Source organism: Coenobita brevimanus, chromosome 60, assembly GCF_032717465.1.
Source record: "Coenobita brevimanus isolate Jiangsu-jjx chromosome 60, ASM3271746v2, whole genome shotgun sequence".
NCBI classification, from domain to species: domain Eukaryota; kingdom Metazoa; phylum Arthropoda; class Malacostraca; order Decapoda; family Coenobitidae; genus Coenobita; species Coenobita brevimanus.
This window is the reverse complement of record NC_137013.1, coordinates 40,426,110-40,447,347: the sequence shown is the minus strand read 5'-3', so window position 1 is coordinate 40,447,347 and position 21,238 is coordinate 40,426,110. Positions and strand designations below refer to the sequence as shown.

The 21,238-nt window shown below is 40.0% G+C and overlaps 1 protein-coding gene across 1 annotated transcript in view; it reads left to right on the top strand.

Annotated features, from left to right (window-relative positions):
* Window positions 1-21,238, top strand: part of LOC145403244 (putative phosphorylase b kinase regulatory subunit alpha) — a 114,981-nt gene that overhangs the window by 51,047 nt on the left and 42,696 nt on the right. Inside the window, exon 16 of the mRNA XM_080275059.1 lies at window positions 12,656-12,830. Within this exon, the coding sequence (XP_080131185.1) occupies window positions 12,656-12,830 (175 nt within the window). The remainder of the gene's footprint in view (window positions 1-12,655; window positions 12,831-21,238) is intronic.

Genomic DNA, 21,238 nt, shown 5'->3' with positions numbered 1-21,238 from the left:
AAATGGCATGCAGGGCAAATGCTGGGAAGTGAAAAGATAATGATAAATTTATTCTGCCCCTAGTATTTAGGCTGAAACCTGTGATGGTAACTTTCACACTAGTTAAATGTTCTCTGAAGTGTTTAGAAAGGAATTTCAGGTGTGTTATGTTTTATTTGCTACTTTTTATTCATCATTTGTTATTGCCCCTTTTGTCAAGAATGTCTTTTGGCTAAGTAGTTTTATTTTTCTTAGTAACATCTTATAGTTTATGAGCAGTTTTCGTGACCTGAATTACTTAGTTTGTTAATAATTGAGTTTATTTATATGCTTGTGAAAATTTACTCAGCTTTAGATGTAGTGGTACAGAATATTTCTATTTATTTCAGTTATGCTTTTTTTGTAGATCAGTTAAGTCCGATCTAAACATTAGCTTTGTGGAATCTGTCCAGCAAGGATTAAGAAGTTTTTCTTGAGCTTATTCCTTTTGTGCCATGTTGAATGAAAACACTCATATAGTGTTTTTCTGACACAAGGATGCTGTTCCATGGAACCTCCTCATTGGAAACTACAGTACATAACAAATTGGTACAACCCTGTGAGAATGTATTTTTCAGTGAAAAAAGAAAGGGCCAAGGACTTTGAAAGTTTGCAAAATGTCTTTTCCAGCGAAAATTAAACAAAGGAGTGCCAGAATCGAGATTGGCTCATTTTGAGATACCTGGACACATTGTGTTTAAAAGAATGATGGTTATAGACAGTAATAAGCTCTTGACTGTTGTGCCGTACAGGTATTAAGAACTTGTCAGTACCAGGTATAGTAGCAAAGGTATGTAAGTAGTGGATCACTGCTAGCATAAACACAGCCCACCACATCCCCGCCTTGTCAGATTTCTACACGAGGCAGGAACCACTGGCCAAGACCCTCGCCCGCAAACTGTTACACTTAAACATAAGGCAGGTGGAGGGAGGAGTTCTGGGAGGAGGTTTGTTTCAGGGTTGTTTTGGGTTCCAAACTCTGTTGTAAATACTGTATTGGATGTTGAGGTGCCAGGTTGTTGTCTTTGTCTGAGATGGGATGCACTGGTACCGGTAGCTCACAGATCAAACCTATACTCTGTCTGCTTCAGCTTGGAATAAAATTGCACTATCTCTGCCTTGAATGCTCAGCAGTAACAAGAGATTAACACTAGAATGTGATGCCAGTCACAAAGAAGTGCTATGGAAGAATGTAGAAATGTAGTGTTATTTAGCTTTACCATCAAGAAATAGGTTGTATAAGCAGGAAGATCTCTGCAAAGTTAAGGTGGATGGACTCCAGAGAGTACTGAAGCAAATTTTACCAAGAGCTTGTATGAAACTGTACTGTACGTGGATGATTTCATTATGTTCATTATTTCCAGTTGAATTTCTCCAAGAGCTTCAAGAGCATTGCCATCTTTGTACTTCACTTCTGTACTTACTTACTGTACAGTACTTGAACTGTGTAGGAAACCTCATCAGTTGGTGATTATAATGTTGATAACGTACGAGCTACCTTCAGGCAGTTTTATGGCCCGTGTGATAGACGTTTTGTAGTTTAAAAGTCATTCTAAACTGAGTGAAATAGTTTGAAGGTAGCAAGAATGAAAATATAAATGATGTCCTTGAGTGGGAAGGGTAAGTAAGTGGTGGGGCAGTTAGCATATACCATGACTGAGGAAAGAACATGAAGTAGAACCCAAATTTGTATTGAGAATATGAAAAATAAGTGTCATTTTAGCTAGATTTTTTATTGTATTGTGATGCCTATAAAGAATAATACCAAAGATATAAATAGCATACCTGGAAAAAAAAAGTATTATAAAAATAAATTGCTAAGAAAGAAGAGCTGATGCCTCATATGCCACCTACAATATGAGAAAGTGAAAATGTAGTACAGTAAAGAGGAAGTGCAAATAAGTAGTTTGTCTCATTTGCACCTTTGGTTGTCTGTGAGCTGCAGGTGCTTGTGTTGTACTGGATGATGCATTTCTTGAACCTACAAAATTAACTTTCTTTTTTTTTTCCCCAGTTCTTGCAAAGGGAACTACTAACACTGTTGAAAAATACTGTTTCTTGTAGAGCCTGTGTATAAAATGATATTTTCCAAAAATCTCCTGAACTTTGGTAGTTAAGTAATGAACTTTTTTTTTTTTTTTTTTCCCAAAAAAGGTAGAAGACATTTTAACACAAAACCTTATATTTTTTGCATTTCTCTTATAAACAGGTAATGATGTAAATTGATAAATACTGCACTTTATTTATAGCCGTAAGTTAATTCTTTTACTGTAGCTATTGTAACTACACCTGACAAATATTAATATCAGTAGACTCACCAATTATGATGCAGATACGGTACTGTACAGTACTGGTTTGTGAAAGGTAGTTGCTTGACCATGGTTCATGGACTTTGGTGAGGAGGTCAGATATGAGGGGAAAAAAGGGCAGTTTCTATAGTTTTTTTTATTGGTAAATGCCCAGTGGCCTAGTGGGTGGAAAGGTTCCAGCCAGATGTGTCAAAAGTTTACATCCAAGAGGTGGTTAGGGTTTATTGCTTCCATTATGGCAAGAAAGGATTGGGTGATACTGTATATTAATTGATTACTAAATGTATGCCACCACACAAAGGTGTTCCTCCACAGCACAACTATATGCAGTCACGGCTCACATAACATGCGAATACATAGCATGAAATAAGTCATAGCACGGAATGTGTCATTTGTGTCCAAAAAATGTCACAATGTAAAAAAAATAAGTAACACGGTTGGAGGAAGCTGCCCATTTTTTACAGCATCTGACTACATGTTGACGATGGGCATAATGTGGCGGAAAGCCCCAATTTGTGTTTCCAAGGCATACTACATGGCCAGTGGTAGAGAGAACGCGGCACAAGGCATGAAATTATGGTTGGAAAACACACAGCGCGGTAAGTTATGGACCGCTGATTGCATCAGCTAAAAAATGAGACATCAGACATCACATGCAGGAAAGTGAGGCAGTGGGTGGTGCAGTTCGGGGCAACAGACAGCACACAGGTAGTGAGCTAAGCTGGGGATGGGGATGTGTAGGGGGGGACAGGGAGGGAGACGAGCAGGGGATGGGGGAGGGCAAGGGGAAGGGGAGGGAGACAATTGGGGATGGGGCAGGGCTTGGAGGAAGATGATTGGAGGTGAGGGAGGGCAATGAGAAGGGGAAGGAGACAAGCAAGGGTGAGAGAGGGTTGGGGGACTGGGTGGGAGACAAGAACTACTATCTCCCCACTCTCTCTCTCTCTCTCTCTCTCTCTCTCTCTCTCTCTCTCTCTCTCTCTCTCTCACACACACACACACACACACACACACACACACACAATATCTCCTTCATCCCCCACTCTTTTTGCCCTGTCCCCAATTCCCCCCCCCCACCTCCCCCCAGCAAGCCCACAGCCTCTTCCATTGAAAGTGAGGAATCCTCCAGTGTTTGTATGTAATGAAGTTTTTATTAGGTGGGAAAATGTCCTGGGAAAAAAAGCTGAATATTGCCCCAAAAGGTGAATGTGGGTCTGGCTTTGGTACCATGAAACCCTTTAACATGTAAACATACGGCCATGTAACACGGAATTTACATAAAGCGGGAGATTCAGTGTACCAGATTCCCGCGTTATGTGAGCCGTGACTGTACTGTATTAGAATGCAGTGAATAACAAAAGTTGAAGATATCCGTGACTAGATGGCAGAGATTTTAAGTTTTGTAGCTTACATAAAGACTACTCTAACTTTTGAAAGGACAGTGATATTCTGGTTATGTTAATTAAGTAGGGTAGCTGGAGAGACAGAAATAAATGAGCTGTTGTACTTCTAATTTCTCTTTGTAGTTGTGTATCTAGTTGCATAAATTTTGTCATTTGTTTATAAAAGTAGATAACAATTAGAAAAACATTAAGTATAGTAGAGATAAGTAATCATTTTAAATTTTATTAGTTGTGTAATTTTTATTTTTTCTCTTCTGAAGGAGTTGGATCATCCCTGGGATTTGCCTATGGTACATTAGTAATAAGAAGTTTCCGTGCTTTTTCTTGTCGCTCCACTAACACATCTCAGGGAGAAACGTGTGTATGGGAGCTGGTGTGCCCCAAGCTGGCCCAGGCCATATGTTCACGAGGTGAAAAATATACATAAATTTTGCGCAAAATCTTCAGTAAGAGTGGTTGCTTTTACATGGCCTCCAAATTTCAGGTATTTTTTTAGTGTTCAGATTCAGGAGCACCACCAGTAATTTACAAATGCTTTTGAAAACTTCAGTGAGATACTTGGTCTGCCATGGTTGCACTGATCATTTGGATGTTCAGGTTGATTTAGGGAATAGTATTTTTCATAGCTTTTTGTATCCACATAATTGGAGACAAATTCATTAAAAACAAGGGTGACTACAGAACTGCCTTTTTGTGATTATTACATTACTTTTGTCAGCTTTTCCACCTGGACCCCACACGTTTCTCAACTCGATTACAGTTTTGCGAAGCTTGTATGTCAGCAACTTACTATTCAAACAGTTGAAGTTGTAGTAGACTGCTGGTCATTGTTACATTATAATGGGGTAAATTAATTTTGTTACTCAATTCTTTTAATTCCCCATAAAAATTGTGTTGGATAGTAATTAAGCTGACAACAGTTGGCTGGTAGTGATAGTATGGTTTTGATGAGGCATGGAGAGTTCTCTGCTTTACTCAAATAATGGTGGTAACAGTTATTATACTGTCTGGATAACACTCACGATGTTATACATATGATAATAATAAATTAAATGCATCTCTTAAAAATGCCTACTGAAATGGTAACCAGAACGTTATATTCTGTGAGGTTCTTCGAAAAATAGTGTTGTGGCTGAGAAGTACTGTATGCATATTTCAGAATATAGTAGTTAATACAGTGGGGTTTCTCAATATGTGAGAATATGGTCGACAGAATGTGCTGCACATTGGAAATTTTGCATATTAGAAACCTTTGAATCATTGGAATTTATTGTATGTGGTCAACACCTAACCCAATTTTTGTCATTTACCGTACATCACTTCTGCATTATTGGCTATTATTTTTAAAAAGACTTAAGCTCAAAGAAATATAATAGAACTGTGAATATAGTGTGCTAGATAGTGCTTCATTTGTATAATTGCGGGATTAGCAACATTATTGCACCCGTCCACTTGCTGGCCTCCACAAATCTTGACTTTTGTAAAATCTGCTCCGTGTCCTTGAGAATGTTCCTCGCTGTCAATTCACCTAAGCCAGGTTCACGTCCAGTGTTTGAGTTCCTTTTACCTTGCCTATTCAACTCCGTAACCTTCATTTTCAGCTCCAGAATGATCCTCTTATTCATGGAATGAAGCAGTTCGGCCATGATGCAACAGGTGAACAAGAGCGGGTCTTGTACAGTGCTAAAAGCACCATAGTATGCAAGCACGGCTCAGACAGACACAGGCTGAGAGTCTTGAGACTTGACTTGAGAGATGCTGTGAAGGAGGGAAAGGGTGGGAAAATGATCAGCCATCTGGTGGTGTCATTGGATACTACCATTTTGAGTGAGAACACCCTTTTCCCTTGCTTTCAGACAACAAATTCGCATATTAGTATGGCATTTCGCATATTATTATTATTATTATTATTTTTTTTTTTTTTTCCTGAGTCAAGCTCATGTATTAGGTGTTTGGTATATTGAAATGCCACATATTGGGAGATCCCATTGTATAGCAGTTATCTATTGGAATATAATTTCTTTTCATCACATTTTGAAGCATTTCTACAAAGGAAGATTCAAAGCAAAAAGAAATACAGCACATGTAGAGTTTCCTTGCATAATATGCATGCAAAGAGCAGTAACTATGGTAGTTCTAGGATTAACCCTCTCATGGTCAAGAGAGCTGTTGTATTCTGTTGCAGCTAATGCTAGGTGATTTAATTGAAGTCAAAGGAGCCTGAGTGTTATTAATGTCACCAGTAACCCTCTCATTATCAAGACAAACTTCAGTAACCTATTACAGACCCTCTCAAGATAAACACAACACTAGTAGTATAATACAGATAACTCTTTATAAAGCTGAGAGTGTCATGAGAAACTGAGAGAGGTAATCCCTTCAGTACTCTGTGCCTCATGGGTAATTACTTTGGCTGTATACCAGATGAACTTACTAGCTCAACACTCAGAGGGTTAAAATCTATCTTGGGCAACCCTTTAGTACCTTCCAGAAATTAGGTATTATTGAGCTGAGAGAACCCTCCAGCACTCAAAGGGTTGTTGGGTAAAACATAGGTGTATTGCTTTTCTTTAACACTACTATGGTGACTTTTTTTTTTTTTTTTCCTTAGGCTATTGCAAGATGATTTTGTTCATATTAGGAGTGACTTCATCATTGTAGTATAAAGGGATACAAAGGAAAGCAAGCAGCAACAGCTGTAATGATCCTTTTGAAGCTGTATATTGCCGAGAAAACTGTGACTCAGGTACCTAATTTTTTTAGCTGACGATAAGGATTAATGAAAGCTCTCAGTATATCTAACACCTCCAGTAAAAAATGTCTCAATAAGCTGATTAAAATTGTCTGGGGTTGGCAAGAAAAAAGTAAATATAGATGTCATCATAGTGGTGTTGAATTGAGAAAGTACATTACTTGTGGGATTATTTTTGTGAGGGTGTGGTAGTTAATTTTGAATCACTGTAGAAATGTCCTTTGCATCTAGAAATTTGTGAGGGTATTAGATTGTTTTGTCTGTTCTGTCTTGATCCCATGAATTTGGTGACTCATTTTGTAATTTGTTCACACTACTTCCAGAAATTTGTTAATTCAGATTAGTAGAGATTTTGAATTGAAGGGAGTAATGAAGGTTATCTCAGTTCCCTTCAGTTAAAAAAAAAATCATGAGTAAAATCATCTGATGACATCCTTTGATTGAAAAGAAAGTAATTATGCCAGCAGACTGAAGAGGTTAAATTATAAAGTGAGGTCATCTTTAATCTAATGGCAGGTTTACTGAATTGAAAAATAGTTTAATGAATGTTTGATTCCATATAAATGAAAGAGACACAGAGTATGAGAATATGCAGAAATTGATATTCATATGCTGAAAGGGAAGGAGGGAAAGTGGTTGAAGGATAAAGAATACCAGAGGAAGGTCAATGGTGAGATTTGGGTGATTTGAGGAAGAGCTTGATTGATAATTACATATGTTGGAAATGCCTAGGAAGAAGATAAAATAGAGCATTATATTTATATGGAATAGGGATGCTACTGGTAAAACACTGAATTACTGTTGGAAGTGTTTGCTTTAAATAGAAAAGGTCATGTGTTGATGTTTCTCTTCACACTTCTCGGATGTGGGCCAAGGCTTTTATAGTTCATGCAACTGACCCCATGTCCTCTTGATGTTATGTTGGTTGAGCCATGGCATGTGAAAGTGAACTGCCAGGTGAAAATAGTACAGCCATCCCTTGGTTAATGATAGGTTTCCATTGCCAAACCTTATCATACCATTAAATGAATGTCAAGCGAAAATGTTATCATAGTTGTGATCCGAGGCTCATCTAAACATGAACCCAATGAACTGCTGGCTGAAGTTGTCATACTCCTGCAGTTCATCATTCTCTTTTTAAGGGATTAGGAGGGAGTTAAGGGACATCTGTTTATGGGGCCACATCTTATGGCATCAAGGCATTTGGCTAAAGATAGATAGGTAGACAGAGAATTGCCTAGCTATCAGTGCCACTTTGTGAAGGTGTCCCTCACCAGCTCCTGTCATAATATTAATGAATTTGATTGGGATGTGTTGGTGATAATCATAAAGTTGACCCTGTGGGGGATAGTAATCCTTACCGTACATCTAAGCCCAATCTAAGTAAAGTCCATAGGCACCCAAAACACCAGGTACTGCCATTGTAAACTGTTGCAGATAAATATCAGTCATAAACATAGTTTATATGACACTTCAGATATTATGATGTCGAGGACTTACCAGGTCAAGCAGCACTCAGGTTTACTCAATAAACTGCAGCTATTATATGGTGCCACCATGTGAAAATGTCTTTTCCAGCACCATTTGAAATGTTAAATATAAATAGTGTTAACTGGAGTTTTGTTAAGCGAGGAGTACCTGCATATTGCGTGTGATTAATGTAAGGCCTAAAAGATTATAGTACATGACAGGAGGATGTTGGGTAGCCAATATAGTAGTAGTCTTTCCATTTACATGAATGTGGATAAAGTGTTTACTGGTATGCCAAAAACAGTAAGAGCTTTTCTTTCCTGGTAGGCTGTTATGATTTCTTAAAGGAAGGGGGACAAACTGTCACTTTAAGCGCTACATACACAAGTGCAGTTAGGGCGAGAGATTTGTAAGAATACAGTTGTTAAGTTAGAGGTGAGAGGTGGCATGACTCCTCTATGCTCAGACTTTCTAAAGGTTTGCATTTGTATACCAGCAGCTGCGATTGGGACAAGCCAGTTCAGAACCAGTCTCTTTATTAACTTTCACACATTTGCTTCACCTCAGTTTTCTTAGTGAGTTATACTTTGTGTATCTCTGCGTTTGTGCTTTTATTCATCAACCAGTCATCTGCTCTGCGCACTTACATTACTCTGACCAGTATCAGGTTAACAAGGGATGCAAAATACCTATCATGTATTCCTCTGTACGATATTCATTCTCATGCACTTCTCAATATGAAGTTCATCCATTCACTCCTCAGTACAAAATTCATCCAACAAGCTCAACCTCCACCACAGTCTTTCTCATGTAGTCATTTGCAATATCTTTCCATCTTCCTCTTTTGATCACACCTTCTCATACCTTCAGATTCATTCACATACACTTTTTTCATCACCTTATTTATGCCCATTCTTGCGATATCACCATAACGTCTAAGGGTGCTCATCTACACAATTGTCCTGACTTCCATTACATCACTTATTTCACAGATCATATCATTTCTTACCCTATCAACTTTGCATACATTTCATTAATACAGTAATACTGCCTCCACTACTCTTAACCCTTTACTTTTCATTTTCATGTCTCTTGAAAGTCTCACACTCCTATGTTAATGTGGGCATTAAAATTCCGTCATGTAGTTTTCTTGCAGGTGCCATGCTCAGAGCTGTGTTTCATATCAAGACTCATAGCACTAGCCACCTTCTTTTCTGTGCCATTTAACCCTCCACTTCCTTTACACATTTACCTTTCTTTTCTCTCACTACACCCAAGTATAGTGCTTAAGCTCTATCGCCAGTTCAAGTTATTTTCCAATTCACCAGAACGTCATATCACCTTATTTTCCATCACAGCTTTGTAACAGAGGAGTAGTAGGTTTGGCTTGGTAAAGACTTTTATATTATTATTATTGGTGGTAGGTGGGGGTGCTCACCATCCACTCACTCGATGTAGTGCTGCTTTGGGTGTCTGCCCCATCCTCACTTCCCTCCTCTTCTGTCTTTCCTTCATTCATTCCTAATCTTGCCGCCTACAGGTGACTTTACACTCCCTCTTCTGTCATTCTTTCCTTCACGCTTTCCTCTTCTTTCTGCCTATGGGTGACCCTACACTGAGTGACAAGCCAGATGGTTTCCTATACACCAGGAAACCATTTACTATGCTTGGTGGTAACCATATAACCAAATTATGGCACCTGGGGGTTTAGTGAGTAATTAAGGTGCTTCAAGTGGATTGAGCCTGTGTAGGTTTATATCCAAGGGGTGGATGGAGTCTGTTGCTCACATACTGCCACTCTGGGATGAGTGAGGCTTGTCACTCTCATCTTAAATCTCAGGGCCAACTTGCCTAGCCCCGGTCTTCCATGCTTCTAATAAGGTGGCATAGGATTGCATGATGGATGGATGGATTATTACTGTTATTATTATCATCATCGTCATCACCATCATCATCATTATTTTACCTGATGTCCCACCCATGTGGCTATAGGCATATCTGTCGTGTTCACAGAACATGGTAGTCAATACAGAATGAAGCAGTGTAAGGAATGGGTTAGCATGAGAGAAACATGAATAGAGAGAGAAGTTCAACATTGGTTTGCCTTAGTCCTTGTTATTACTTTATATGATATTACAAACACAACAGAGTTGCAGTTATGTTGGGTGTTATGAGACAGGTTCCTCACTCACTGTGATTGTATAGTATGTGGTGATGGGTGCACAGGATTGGCCTCCTTTCATTAAAATGCATTCACAGTCACCTAACAGAAATAATAGGTTTTTGGCTTGGTAAAAGCTTGTTTTTAACGACATCGAAGTACTTGTACTGGCCAGTGAGTAGATGTTTTCCTACATATTTGCATGTAGGTGTGACATTACTGTTTGTATACAGCAGCATCACAACATATGTGATGATTGGGTACTGGGAAGGTTATGCAAATGATATTTTGGTAAAAATGTTAATTTTGTTCTAAACTTATGGCTGAAGTCCACTCATTCCTCCAAATGAATACCATCCACCTGTACGTGAATGACATACACCTAATCTGATTATGCATTTATACACCCTTTGCTCTTCACAGATATCATACTTAGTACAAGCACGCAGGGCTCAAGAAATAACTCTTTGCACACTCCATCACACATATTTGTGGCATTGGAAGTGTCTTTGTGTGAATATCATAGAAGTGAGCAGTATTTTCTGCTTTGCTGCTCATTTTGTGATAAATGCAACTATACATAAATGTTGAGACCCTGCTGTAATTTTTATTAATACTCACCAGCCGTTTATGGTGTTGTATTCTGTAAAATATATATTTTTTTCTGGTTATGAGTGGCAGTAATAAGTAACTACAGTATATTTCACATTTCTGTTGTTTTATTGTACTGCAGTGTAGTATAGTAGAAATGTGGGCACTGAAATGTAAGTAGTGCAGTATGTGTTTCACTGCACTGTTTATAATGGGTTTTGGCTTTATTCATAGAAGTGAGAGCTGATGTGGTTGACTGTAGTACAGTATTTATAATGACCCCATGGTTTAGCTTTGCTCTGGAGGAATAACCATTATACAATTCATGTAATTGCATTAATAGCAGTAATAATGCAAAGTAAAACTCCAAGATAACACTGTTACTAGCATTAGTTATTAGGTATGCTAATGAATTAGAAAGTAAACAGTAATTCCTCTCAAAACTGTATGTGAACAAGAAACAGTGAAACCTATTGACAGAGTAACACCCAACACCTGTTTGTGTGGTGTCTGAGATTAATAATCATTGGCAACCTCTGATGTCTTGGCTTTGGCTTTATTATATCTGCAAGACTTTTTAAAAGGCTTTGTACATACCCAGCTGTGTTTGGAGAGAAAAGCTTATCTAACAGGGAATGACAGAAGCGTTAGTCAAAGCACTGATGAATTTCTGTGGTACTGTACTTTATATATTTTTATGTGGGTTCCCTGACATGTGGTTTGATTTTCTGATGCTGAAGTTCCCTTTGTTTGTTTGTTTGTTACAGACACTTGTATGTTAGGCTGTGTGTGTGTGTGTGTGAGTGTGATTACTGAGATGGCTATCCATCAGTATGTTATGTGATTTCGTTAAGTCATGATGATTGGGAAATTGTTCTGTTGAGCAGTGTGTTGCTTCCTTTTGTATGTAGATGGGCTTGGGGAAGTATGGTTATTTAATATAGAGAAGTAGACAGTAATTTGTATCAAGTAGGTGAAAGTTTGTGTTTCAGGTTTTTTAATCTTTCACTGCAGTAAAGTATTTTACTCACTGTATTCAAGTTTGGTACCTTGGAAAATTGTTTTGACTATATATATTGGAATAATTTACATGCATTATTAATTGGAACTAAATTTTTCAACTTCAAGTAGTATAGAACAATACTTAAAGGTAAAATCAGTCAGTCAGATAACAGATACTGTTTTAATTCACTGTTTCTCTGCTTCTCCCTGCCTGACCCCTTTTTCTTTATCTGAACTTTACTTCACCTGCTTTTATTTTCTCATGCTTCACTTTCTGATGCTTTGTTCTATCATCCCTCTCCTGGCCACTTTCTAATTTTCATTTCCTCACTTGCCATTCAATCTCTGGTCAATTTTTTAATCATTTAATGCATGTGCTTTATCTTCCACTTGTCTTCATAACTTTATACTGTGCCATATTTCTTTTGTTTTTCATTTCCTCTTTCTTGTGCTTTCCATCTCTTTTCTTCACTTACCCCTCATTCTTGTGTTCTTCTCACATATAATTCTTGTCTCACTATATCCATCTCTTCTCTTAAATATGCTCACTTACTTTCTTTCTTTTTATCCTTTTTCTATGCCTTTCATTTCTGAGTCATAATTTGATTTTTGCTGCTGTGTCTGTATCCCTGTTTTTTCACGCCTTATTACAATCTCCATCTCTGTCCCCTCATCTCTTCTCTCTTCTGTTTCCCTTTTCTGCCCACTACTCAATTTTCTCCCCTTTCTGTGTTCTCCTCCGTACTTGTTTGTTATCCCTCTTCTGTTTCCTTTTTCTTTCCTTCTCCCATTTCATTTTTCTTTTCCTCTCCCCACCATTTTCCTTCCTCATCCTGTTTCCCTTCTCCATCTCCATCCCTTCTCCCTGTCCTTTTCCTTCCCCTTTTCTTTTCCCTTCTCCTTTTCCTTCTTCTTCCCATCCCTTCCCCCCCATCCCCATCTCCCACAGAGGCACCCCCATCTGCCTCCCGCCGTGAGTCCACAGTCATCTCTCCTACTGATCTGCCCTGCTTCGAGATCTCCATGCCTGCCACTCCTACCCGCATTACCCCTCCTCTCTCCTCGCGCTCCCGGTCACCCTCACCCGAGAAGGAGGATATCTGGGATACCATGGTGCGTCATAGGTATGTAAGCTGATGTTTTATTTCATCTTTTTGAAAGTTCTGCTTTCATTCGGATTATTACCCCTGTATCTAGGATTTTTCACTTTATTAATGAAAAATGGAATTTGGATGATTGGGATGGTGCAAAAATGGTAGGTTGTTCAGTATTTCTTCATGTTATAGCAAACTACCAGTAGTATGTATTATTTTTATTCTTTCTGGTTCAGTCAGATAGATAGATACCTATGAATAATTTTTGTAGTTACTTTGATTAAATGCATTCAGGGAATAATGCCTGAAAGTTCATTGTATTCATAGTACCAGTGATCCACCTTAAAAAGTTTAAGTATGTCTGGCTGATTGCACCTGCTTACTGTATTTTGTGTTCAAACCCTTTGTGAGTACCAGTTGCATCAGAGTTTACACTAATGTTGAAATGCATTTTGGTTTTTGTTCTGTTATGGATTGCATATAAGCTTTATATACCCTTCACTGCTTAAGTGACAAGTGTGGTTTCTTTCATATTTTGATTTATGAAGGATGCAACAGAGGTAGTTGAATCCATTTCTGTATACAGTTTTTCTGTTACTACTTTTCTCTTTATTAATGCTATTTATGTACAGCATGTACTCTCTTGCACTCTATAATTCAGCATTTTATTTATTTATTATTATTATTTTTTTTTTTTTTTTTATTTTTTTTTTATTTATTTTTTTTTTTGAAAATGCATGGTTAAAGGAGGATGCACGATATATCAGATCCTCCCAACTTCTCACCCACATATTTAACTGGTGGTAAATGAGAGGTATTTAATGAGTAAATGTCTTATGATACGACGGTTGGTAATACAGTGCGGGCAGAGAGAGTTGTGTATGAATTATATTGCTTTTAATACGTCTGTACAGAAGAGTAATGGTTACTTTGCACTGTGGGAGGGTGAATTCTATCTGTCTATCTATCTATCTATAGCCCGACGCCCTAATCCCGCAAAGGGTGGCCGCAGACAAAACGCCTCCAAGTCGCTGTGTCGCCCACCATTTGACCACCCTCCTCCCAACTCACCCCCACTCCCTCATATACCTCTCAGCTAATTCTAATGTCTAAAAAGAATAGTTTCTGTGGGATGTTTTTCTAGGGATGATTGTGCTACTCTAAGTTTATAAGATCATAAATCAGAATTTCTGGTTGATTATTAGTTTGGTCTGGAAGTAATTGACAAACGGGAGAAATGATCTCCAGACAACATCAGTAAGTTTGTGAAAATGCGTAGGATGAAGAAGCCAAAACTTATCCTAAATCCAAGTGATACAGCATCAGTTTAGCCACAAAGTACCACATACTGTCATGTAGTATTACATAAGACATTGCACAACACACAGCAACATAGCAATTATCCTAATCCAAAGAGATGCAGCATCACTTTATTCAGTTAGCACCACAAAACTGTCACACAGCATTACATAAGTCACATAACATAACACACTGCAGCATAGCATTTTATTCCGGCCCACTACATTTCATTTAGTGCCATATATTGTCACATAACACCATATGCTACAGTATATTGTCACACAGCATCACATACAGCATCAAAACATTTTCTGCTGCAGAGCACCACATACTATCACAGAACTGCATTATATCATATTGAACCACATACTGTCGCATAGCATCATAAGTCAGCACCCCATTGTCACACGGGACCATATATTGCAGTCACATAGCTCTGCTTACTGGTACTGCTCCATAGCATCTCATATTGTCATAGCATCTCAGCATAGCACCATATACTGTCACCTGACATTCCTTACTGTCACAGCACAATCACATTCACCACATATTGTTATGTTGTGGTGATAGGTGGTGGCAAACATCATCCACTCACCTGATGTAGTGCTGCCTACTTCCTTCGCTTTTGCATTATCATTCTGTCTCTGTGTCTGCCCTCCTCCCTTCCTATTTCTCCCTTTCCTTCGTGTCACTGTTTATTAATCATATTTCCTTATCAAGTGGCACAGCACTGATTGACAAGCCCTGTATGAGCAGTTGCTTGCCTGTGGTTGATAGGTCTGCTTGGCCAGACAGAGTGGGTTTGATCAGCAATAATTGTCACACAGCACCACTTACTGTCACCTTTTATTTTATAATGTCACAGCATCACACACAGTAAACTAGCACAGCATACTCTCATCTGATATCACATACAGTGTTTTACCACCTCAGCTGTTTCGTATCCAGTTTTCTGTCCCAAAATGGAGAAGGCGCATCACAGGGAAGTGGCTGACTGAAAATGCCGGAGGTCTCTCTCTCTCTCTCTCTCTCTCTCGCCAGAAGAGTTGAGTGGTAACTAGCGCTTCACGATCGTATGGTTGGCCGTTCGTGCCCGCACCAGAGTAGTGTAATTTTGGTGAGTCGATCTTTCCTCGCCTTGCCGAGTTATATGGTTCATTGGTCTTGGCATGGGGTATTCACCCTCTCTCTCCTCTTGCATCTTGGAAGACGGCAAAAAGGTCAGAAAATTATTAATTGGATTGGTAGTGCGTCCTTGAATTCGAGGCCGGGGGGTGGGGGCTAGGATTGCGATTGAGTTGAGAGGAAGGATGAGACTGGAATGGGTGTTGTGATGAGGAGGAGCAGATTGAAATGGTTTGGGCATGTTGAGAGGATGGAGGATGACAGTTGAGTACGGAAGATGAAAAGTGTGAACGTCTTGGGTAGGATTACGAGGGGCAGACCGAAAACGACCTGGGACGGTCATAGAGTTAGACCTCAGTAATAAGGGACCGAGTAGGGAGACTGCCAGAGAGCTAACCGTGTGGAGAGCCGCCATTAGATGACCAAAGCCGACCCATCCAATCATGTTGGATGTTGGAGCCTTAATAATCGATGTGACGATACGAACGAACTTCACGGTCATCTTCAGTAACCGCGTATTAGTCGCCCATTGAAGTAAAATGATACACCATCACCCCGATAATTTAGTTGTTTTGAATAACTCTGCATACCGGAGCAAATGGAATACAGTTCAAGACCAATTTCATCGAATACACAAGCAGCGATACTTACTATGTTGACTGCTTGAGCCGTATTCGTAATTCTGCTTAAGGACGCATTTTGTATATTATGTTTGCTGTCTCTAGACGATGTTATTCAAATTAAGAGAGCACCGTAGTAATAATGGGGGTTAAGCAAGACTTATCTGTCTAATCCTTCCAATTTGAAGTCTCGAGCTGATTAAACTCGTCTGAAGGAACCAAGAATAAATTTTAAAATACGTAATGATAGTGAAGTGGTTGGCCCTTACGCTGTGGTTACTGATCTTTGGTGTTTTACACGCAAACACTGGATGATTTTGTCCAAGTAAGAGACATTCCACTTTCCAGATGCTTCAAAACCTTCTGGAGTATCCCTTTCTCTGCTTTTGCTACACCTTGGAATTTATTTTAGATTAACACCTGAGTTTTGTTTCGTGAAGAGAAATCGTAGTGGTCAATACGGTAGGTCTGTATTCTGGTGGGTAAGGAGGATCCCTGGTAAATCATTTGTACCGGTTTATGTATGTGGCAATTCAGTAATCCCTTATAGTTAAGTATGTAGACTGTGTCAAAATTAAACAATATAAATGATATACGTGGCAGTATTAATACTCTACCGTTGAGAGGTTTCTTCTGGAGAGTAAAATCATGTGGCGGTATTTATAGTAAAACATTAGTCATCCCCGAGGTTTTACGGTTAATATATATGCAAAATAAGACACACACACACACACACACACACACACACACACACACACACACACACACACACACACACACACCGCTGGCTGGTTCAGTGGTAACGCTCTTACCTGGCATCTGTTAATACGGGGGTTCGTGCCTTGCTCAGGATACGAAAAGTTTGATGAAACGGGTGGTTATTGTCCCCCTTGAGCAAGTGTGTGTGTGTGTGTGTGTGTGTGTGTGTGTGTGTGTGTGTGTGTGTGTGTGTGTGTGTGAGAGAGAGAGAGAGAGAGAGAGAGAGAAAGGTCACTGCCTTACCCTTCCTGGAGGGTAAGCTAAAACCATCACGTGATCCTCCTGACCGACCGGTGAATGACACACACACACACACACACACACACACACACACACACACACACACACACACACAAAGATGCTATCTAAGTTTACGAAAATACGACTCTTTTAAAATAAGTGAAATAAATTGGTGTTTTTAATTCAGTTTTGGCCTGTATGTCAGGGACCTACGTCGCTGTGGTGGCTGGGTTACACTCCGAGTTATTGTTGTCTCCATAATTAATATAGGTCCACTACACCACAAAAAGGTCTCTGCCAGCACTCTCCATCGCCCATAACAGGTTTTATTTATATCCCTGTCGAAACGATGACATATCTTTAGTTCCTGACTGTCTTTAGACGATTGTATTCAACTAGGAAGTCAAACGCCTCACAACCAAACTAGGGTGAATATTAAGCAGAAAAATGCTACTTTTTTTTTTTCGTCCATTATGAACTCTTTCGTCACAAGTGCCGCAGGTAACTTATTGCGTATCATCCATGCAATAGGATTGTATTCCACACTGGAATGCATAGCAGCAGTCACAGGGAGAGAGGCTTGCTGGCGGCTTAAGGTCAGGGGTCAGAGACCAGGGCGATTATAGTCCATTGCGCGCTGCCACCAGGTGTTCCTGCTGCCCCACCCATGCTGCTGATTATATTTTGATTCATTCTTTACGAACATGCATCCATGACTGAAATGCGTTCGGACAGGTAGACAGCTTGAACGGGAAAATGGAGGGAGTGAATGGAATGGGGTGAGTTGTTGAACAATGAAATATGCCTAGTTTGGTTGCATCGAATGTCATATAACTACCTCACCATTGCAAGGAACTATTATTCATCACAGGCGAGTGCCCAGGATTCCTCAAGACGGGGTGGGGGTCGAATGTGAACTAAAATGACATATCTGAGATTGTGCTGCCTTATCCCAGCAAACGTATAGTGAACGAGCCAACATAAATTGCATAAATGGCAAAGCTGGACCATGTGTTCAGCCTCCCCCCTCCACACACACACACACACACACACACACACACACACACACACACCGCTCGCTGGTGCAGTGGTAACGCTCTCGCTTGCCAACTGGTGGACGGGAGTTCGCGCCTCGCTCAGGTTGCGAAAAGTTTCACTGACGAAGTGGGTGGTTACTGTCCCCCTTGAGCAAGGGGACGGGTGTGTGCGTGTGTGAAGGTCACAGCCTTGCCCTTAGATCGGACTATATGAGCTCTCAGCTCCCTTCCGGGAGGGTAAAAGCTGACGATCACGACCATCAGGTGATCCTGACCGACCCGGTGAATTACACACACACACACACACACACACACACACACACACACGAAATTCATTTAACATCTACAGGGGTTGGAGATGGGTACATTTAGTAGATATCTAAAGAAATCTGAAGCCCAAGCGTAATTACTGTCATCATATCCCCTCCTCCCTCCGTCCCTGGGCACCCCAACTATTACAGACCTTCGCTTGACAGAGTGGCGGGAAATACAAGGAAGGGGGTGTCGTGAGAAAATGGCTGGTGGTGGCGAAGGAGTGGCTATTATGCGGCCCCGACTTGTAAATCACCTCCTAGAGAGCGGGTTTTGGTGTCGGCAGGGGTGTTGTGACTTTAATTACTCAGGGGAATAAGGAAGGAGTATGGCATTTGGTTCAGATTTATTGGTGTTTATTGGAATTAGTCTCTCTCTCTCTCTCTCTCTCTCTCTCTCTCTCTCTCTCTCTCTCTCTCTCTCCACGACCTCGAAAGTTACGTTATACATGATAACCTATCAATTAAATGAACACAAAACATATAGGAATATAGGAAAATCTGTATTCAACATATTTGCATCTAATTTCTGTAGCCTGCTTGTATAATCTGAATGTATAATGCAGTTAACGTGCATTGATTTGTCAGGGTGATTAAAATTCTATTGTATACATCAGAACATTTAATTTACACTGGAATATACTAATTATATTTCTAGGATAATGAACATTCTGTACACGTGGCAATATAACCGGGGAAAGATCACATTCCACTATTTCAATATGGGTAATTGCTTTGGATGCGTTTGTAATTATACCTAAGTAAAGCATAGTACCTTTGTAAGCTCACATTCCACTGAGCACGTGGCCCTGAGCTGGAGAGCCACTCGCCTGTCAGCTGAGTGAGTGTGTTTCACGGCCTGCTGAATTTTGCATATTTGGCACATTGGCATGGCGACCCTCTCGACAGTCCTTCCTAGTACGTTTTGCAGAGTTATTTATGTTAACCTGAGGGTGAGGAGTTATTTATGTTAGCATGAGGGTGACAGCAGGACAGCTAGCCCTCTCTCCCATTTTCCTCCTATCCTCGCATGCATTATCATCCCTCTTTGACTTACGGCCTCGTCACACTGATTCAGATCTTACATGTTGTGCCGCAAACTGTGCGATCTTGAGAGTCAGTATATACTGTATATAATATTGGAGACAGGACACATTGTTTCATTGGAAAGTGGGCAAATCGTTGCTCACTGCCACACATTAATTTAGATGAAAACCGAAATTCTCGGAGTGTGACCCAGTGAAACTTTATTTTTTATTATTATTATTTTTTTTCTTGCAACCAGGATCAGACAGTTTGCTGAAAAGTCGTACAATTCCAGCCTCTGTAGTGAGGCTAAATTATAAATTGGCGTTTAAATTTAGGACTGAATCGCTACAGTACGGCTTGGGAAGTATGAGTTTCCCTTTGTGTAAGGTGCTGTCTGAGAATAATTGCAAGGGTAGTAGCCGATTCTGTAATGAAGGGTACATTGGTATTTAAATATAATGGAGGATGACAGCTTTAAAAGTGTCGTCATGACTGACATCTCACTGGTGTAGGTTGACATCACGGAGCTCCGACCCCTTACCAGAGAAATTTCTCAGCAGTGCATTCAGGCGATTCTAAGCAAATTTAAGTATAATGCGTCACCACACTCTCAGCCAGTCCACGTTCCAAGAATAGCTTTTACCGAGGAAGATCATTTTTATGAAGTCACAAGGTTGATTAACATTTTTACTATACCATAAGGTTAACTTTTTCACCTCGTCATAAGGGTAATTGTATGTGATTTATTCCCATCCTCACGCTTTTCCAACGTGTAGAGATGGGTAGATGAATGTAAAATCTCCCTAGGATAAACCGAAGAGTAGTTGATATAGCCTAACTGCTAGTGGTTCTTTCGAATGCCTCAGCATGCATTAAGCTGAGCAACAGCAACCTCCGAATATACCAACTGGTTGCTTATATTTTGTAGGTAGCGTAGTTTGGTGCACTAAGTTTTTGTTATTGGCAGCTACCACAGCACCGGTCCTCTTCTCACATTAAGTTGTGGTGTTCTAGTATTCCTCGCCTTTGCCCGAGACGTATGACTTGACTATGACAGCTTGAAATGTCATTTGAGCTGGCCAAGTCTAGTTTCACGCGGCTTTCGTTGGCAGCTTCATGTCTTTCGTGCCAGTTACCTCTTTTGCATTTTTTTTTTATGATTCAACAGTTGTAAGCCAAACATTTCGTCAGATTAACTCACTGAATATGTATGATGTCGGAATCGATTAGTTCTTGAGGGAGAGAAAAAAAAAAGTGCCGATTATTATAAATACCTGCACGCGCTTTGGGTCACTGACAGCGTTTTTAACCATCGTAATTGAAACACTAGGAAATTCACACACTTAACTTTGACAGGCTACACATTATAGTTAATCGGGCAAAAATCTCCCACTCGGAAATACAGGATATGTGTTTGTGATATTCATGTATTTATCAGTTTATGCAGGAATCAAGAGAAGAGTCAGCATGGAGCGACTTCAGTGTGCCTTGTGCAGTAAGGCCAACTCTAAGAAATATTATTACCAGTTGACACGCTTCTTTACCGGTGACTCTTGATCTAAGTCAAGACTCAGTGAATCGTTGCGGTCGTTATTGTTCATGGAAATATCCTTATTGTTGCGGTCGAAAAGGTTGATATTATTTAAAGCCATATTGGTAGTGGTGAAGACGTTGTTATTGGTGGCTGTGAAGACAGGAGCAAGGTCAGGTGAACCGAGTGAGTGAGTTTTGACCATGTCGAAGTGTGTGTTTGTTGTCATTTTCCCCACCGTTGGTTGACTGATTGGCATGCGTTCAAGCGAGCGGGAACGCACTGATTTCAACACTTTCTTCCCGTCATCTTTCCCGTCAATATCGATTAGTTGGGGCGAAGGAACGGGAGGAGTTTTGCTAATATTTCCAGTGTTTTCCTTCTCTCTTTCCTCTTCCTCGTCCTCCTCAGCTTCCTCAGAGTATGGACTGCATGGCTTAACCTGGATGACACGCGGCATTCTGGCGCGGCCCGTGATGCTTTTGCT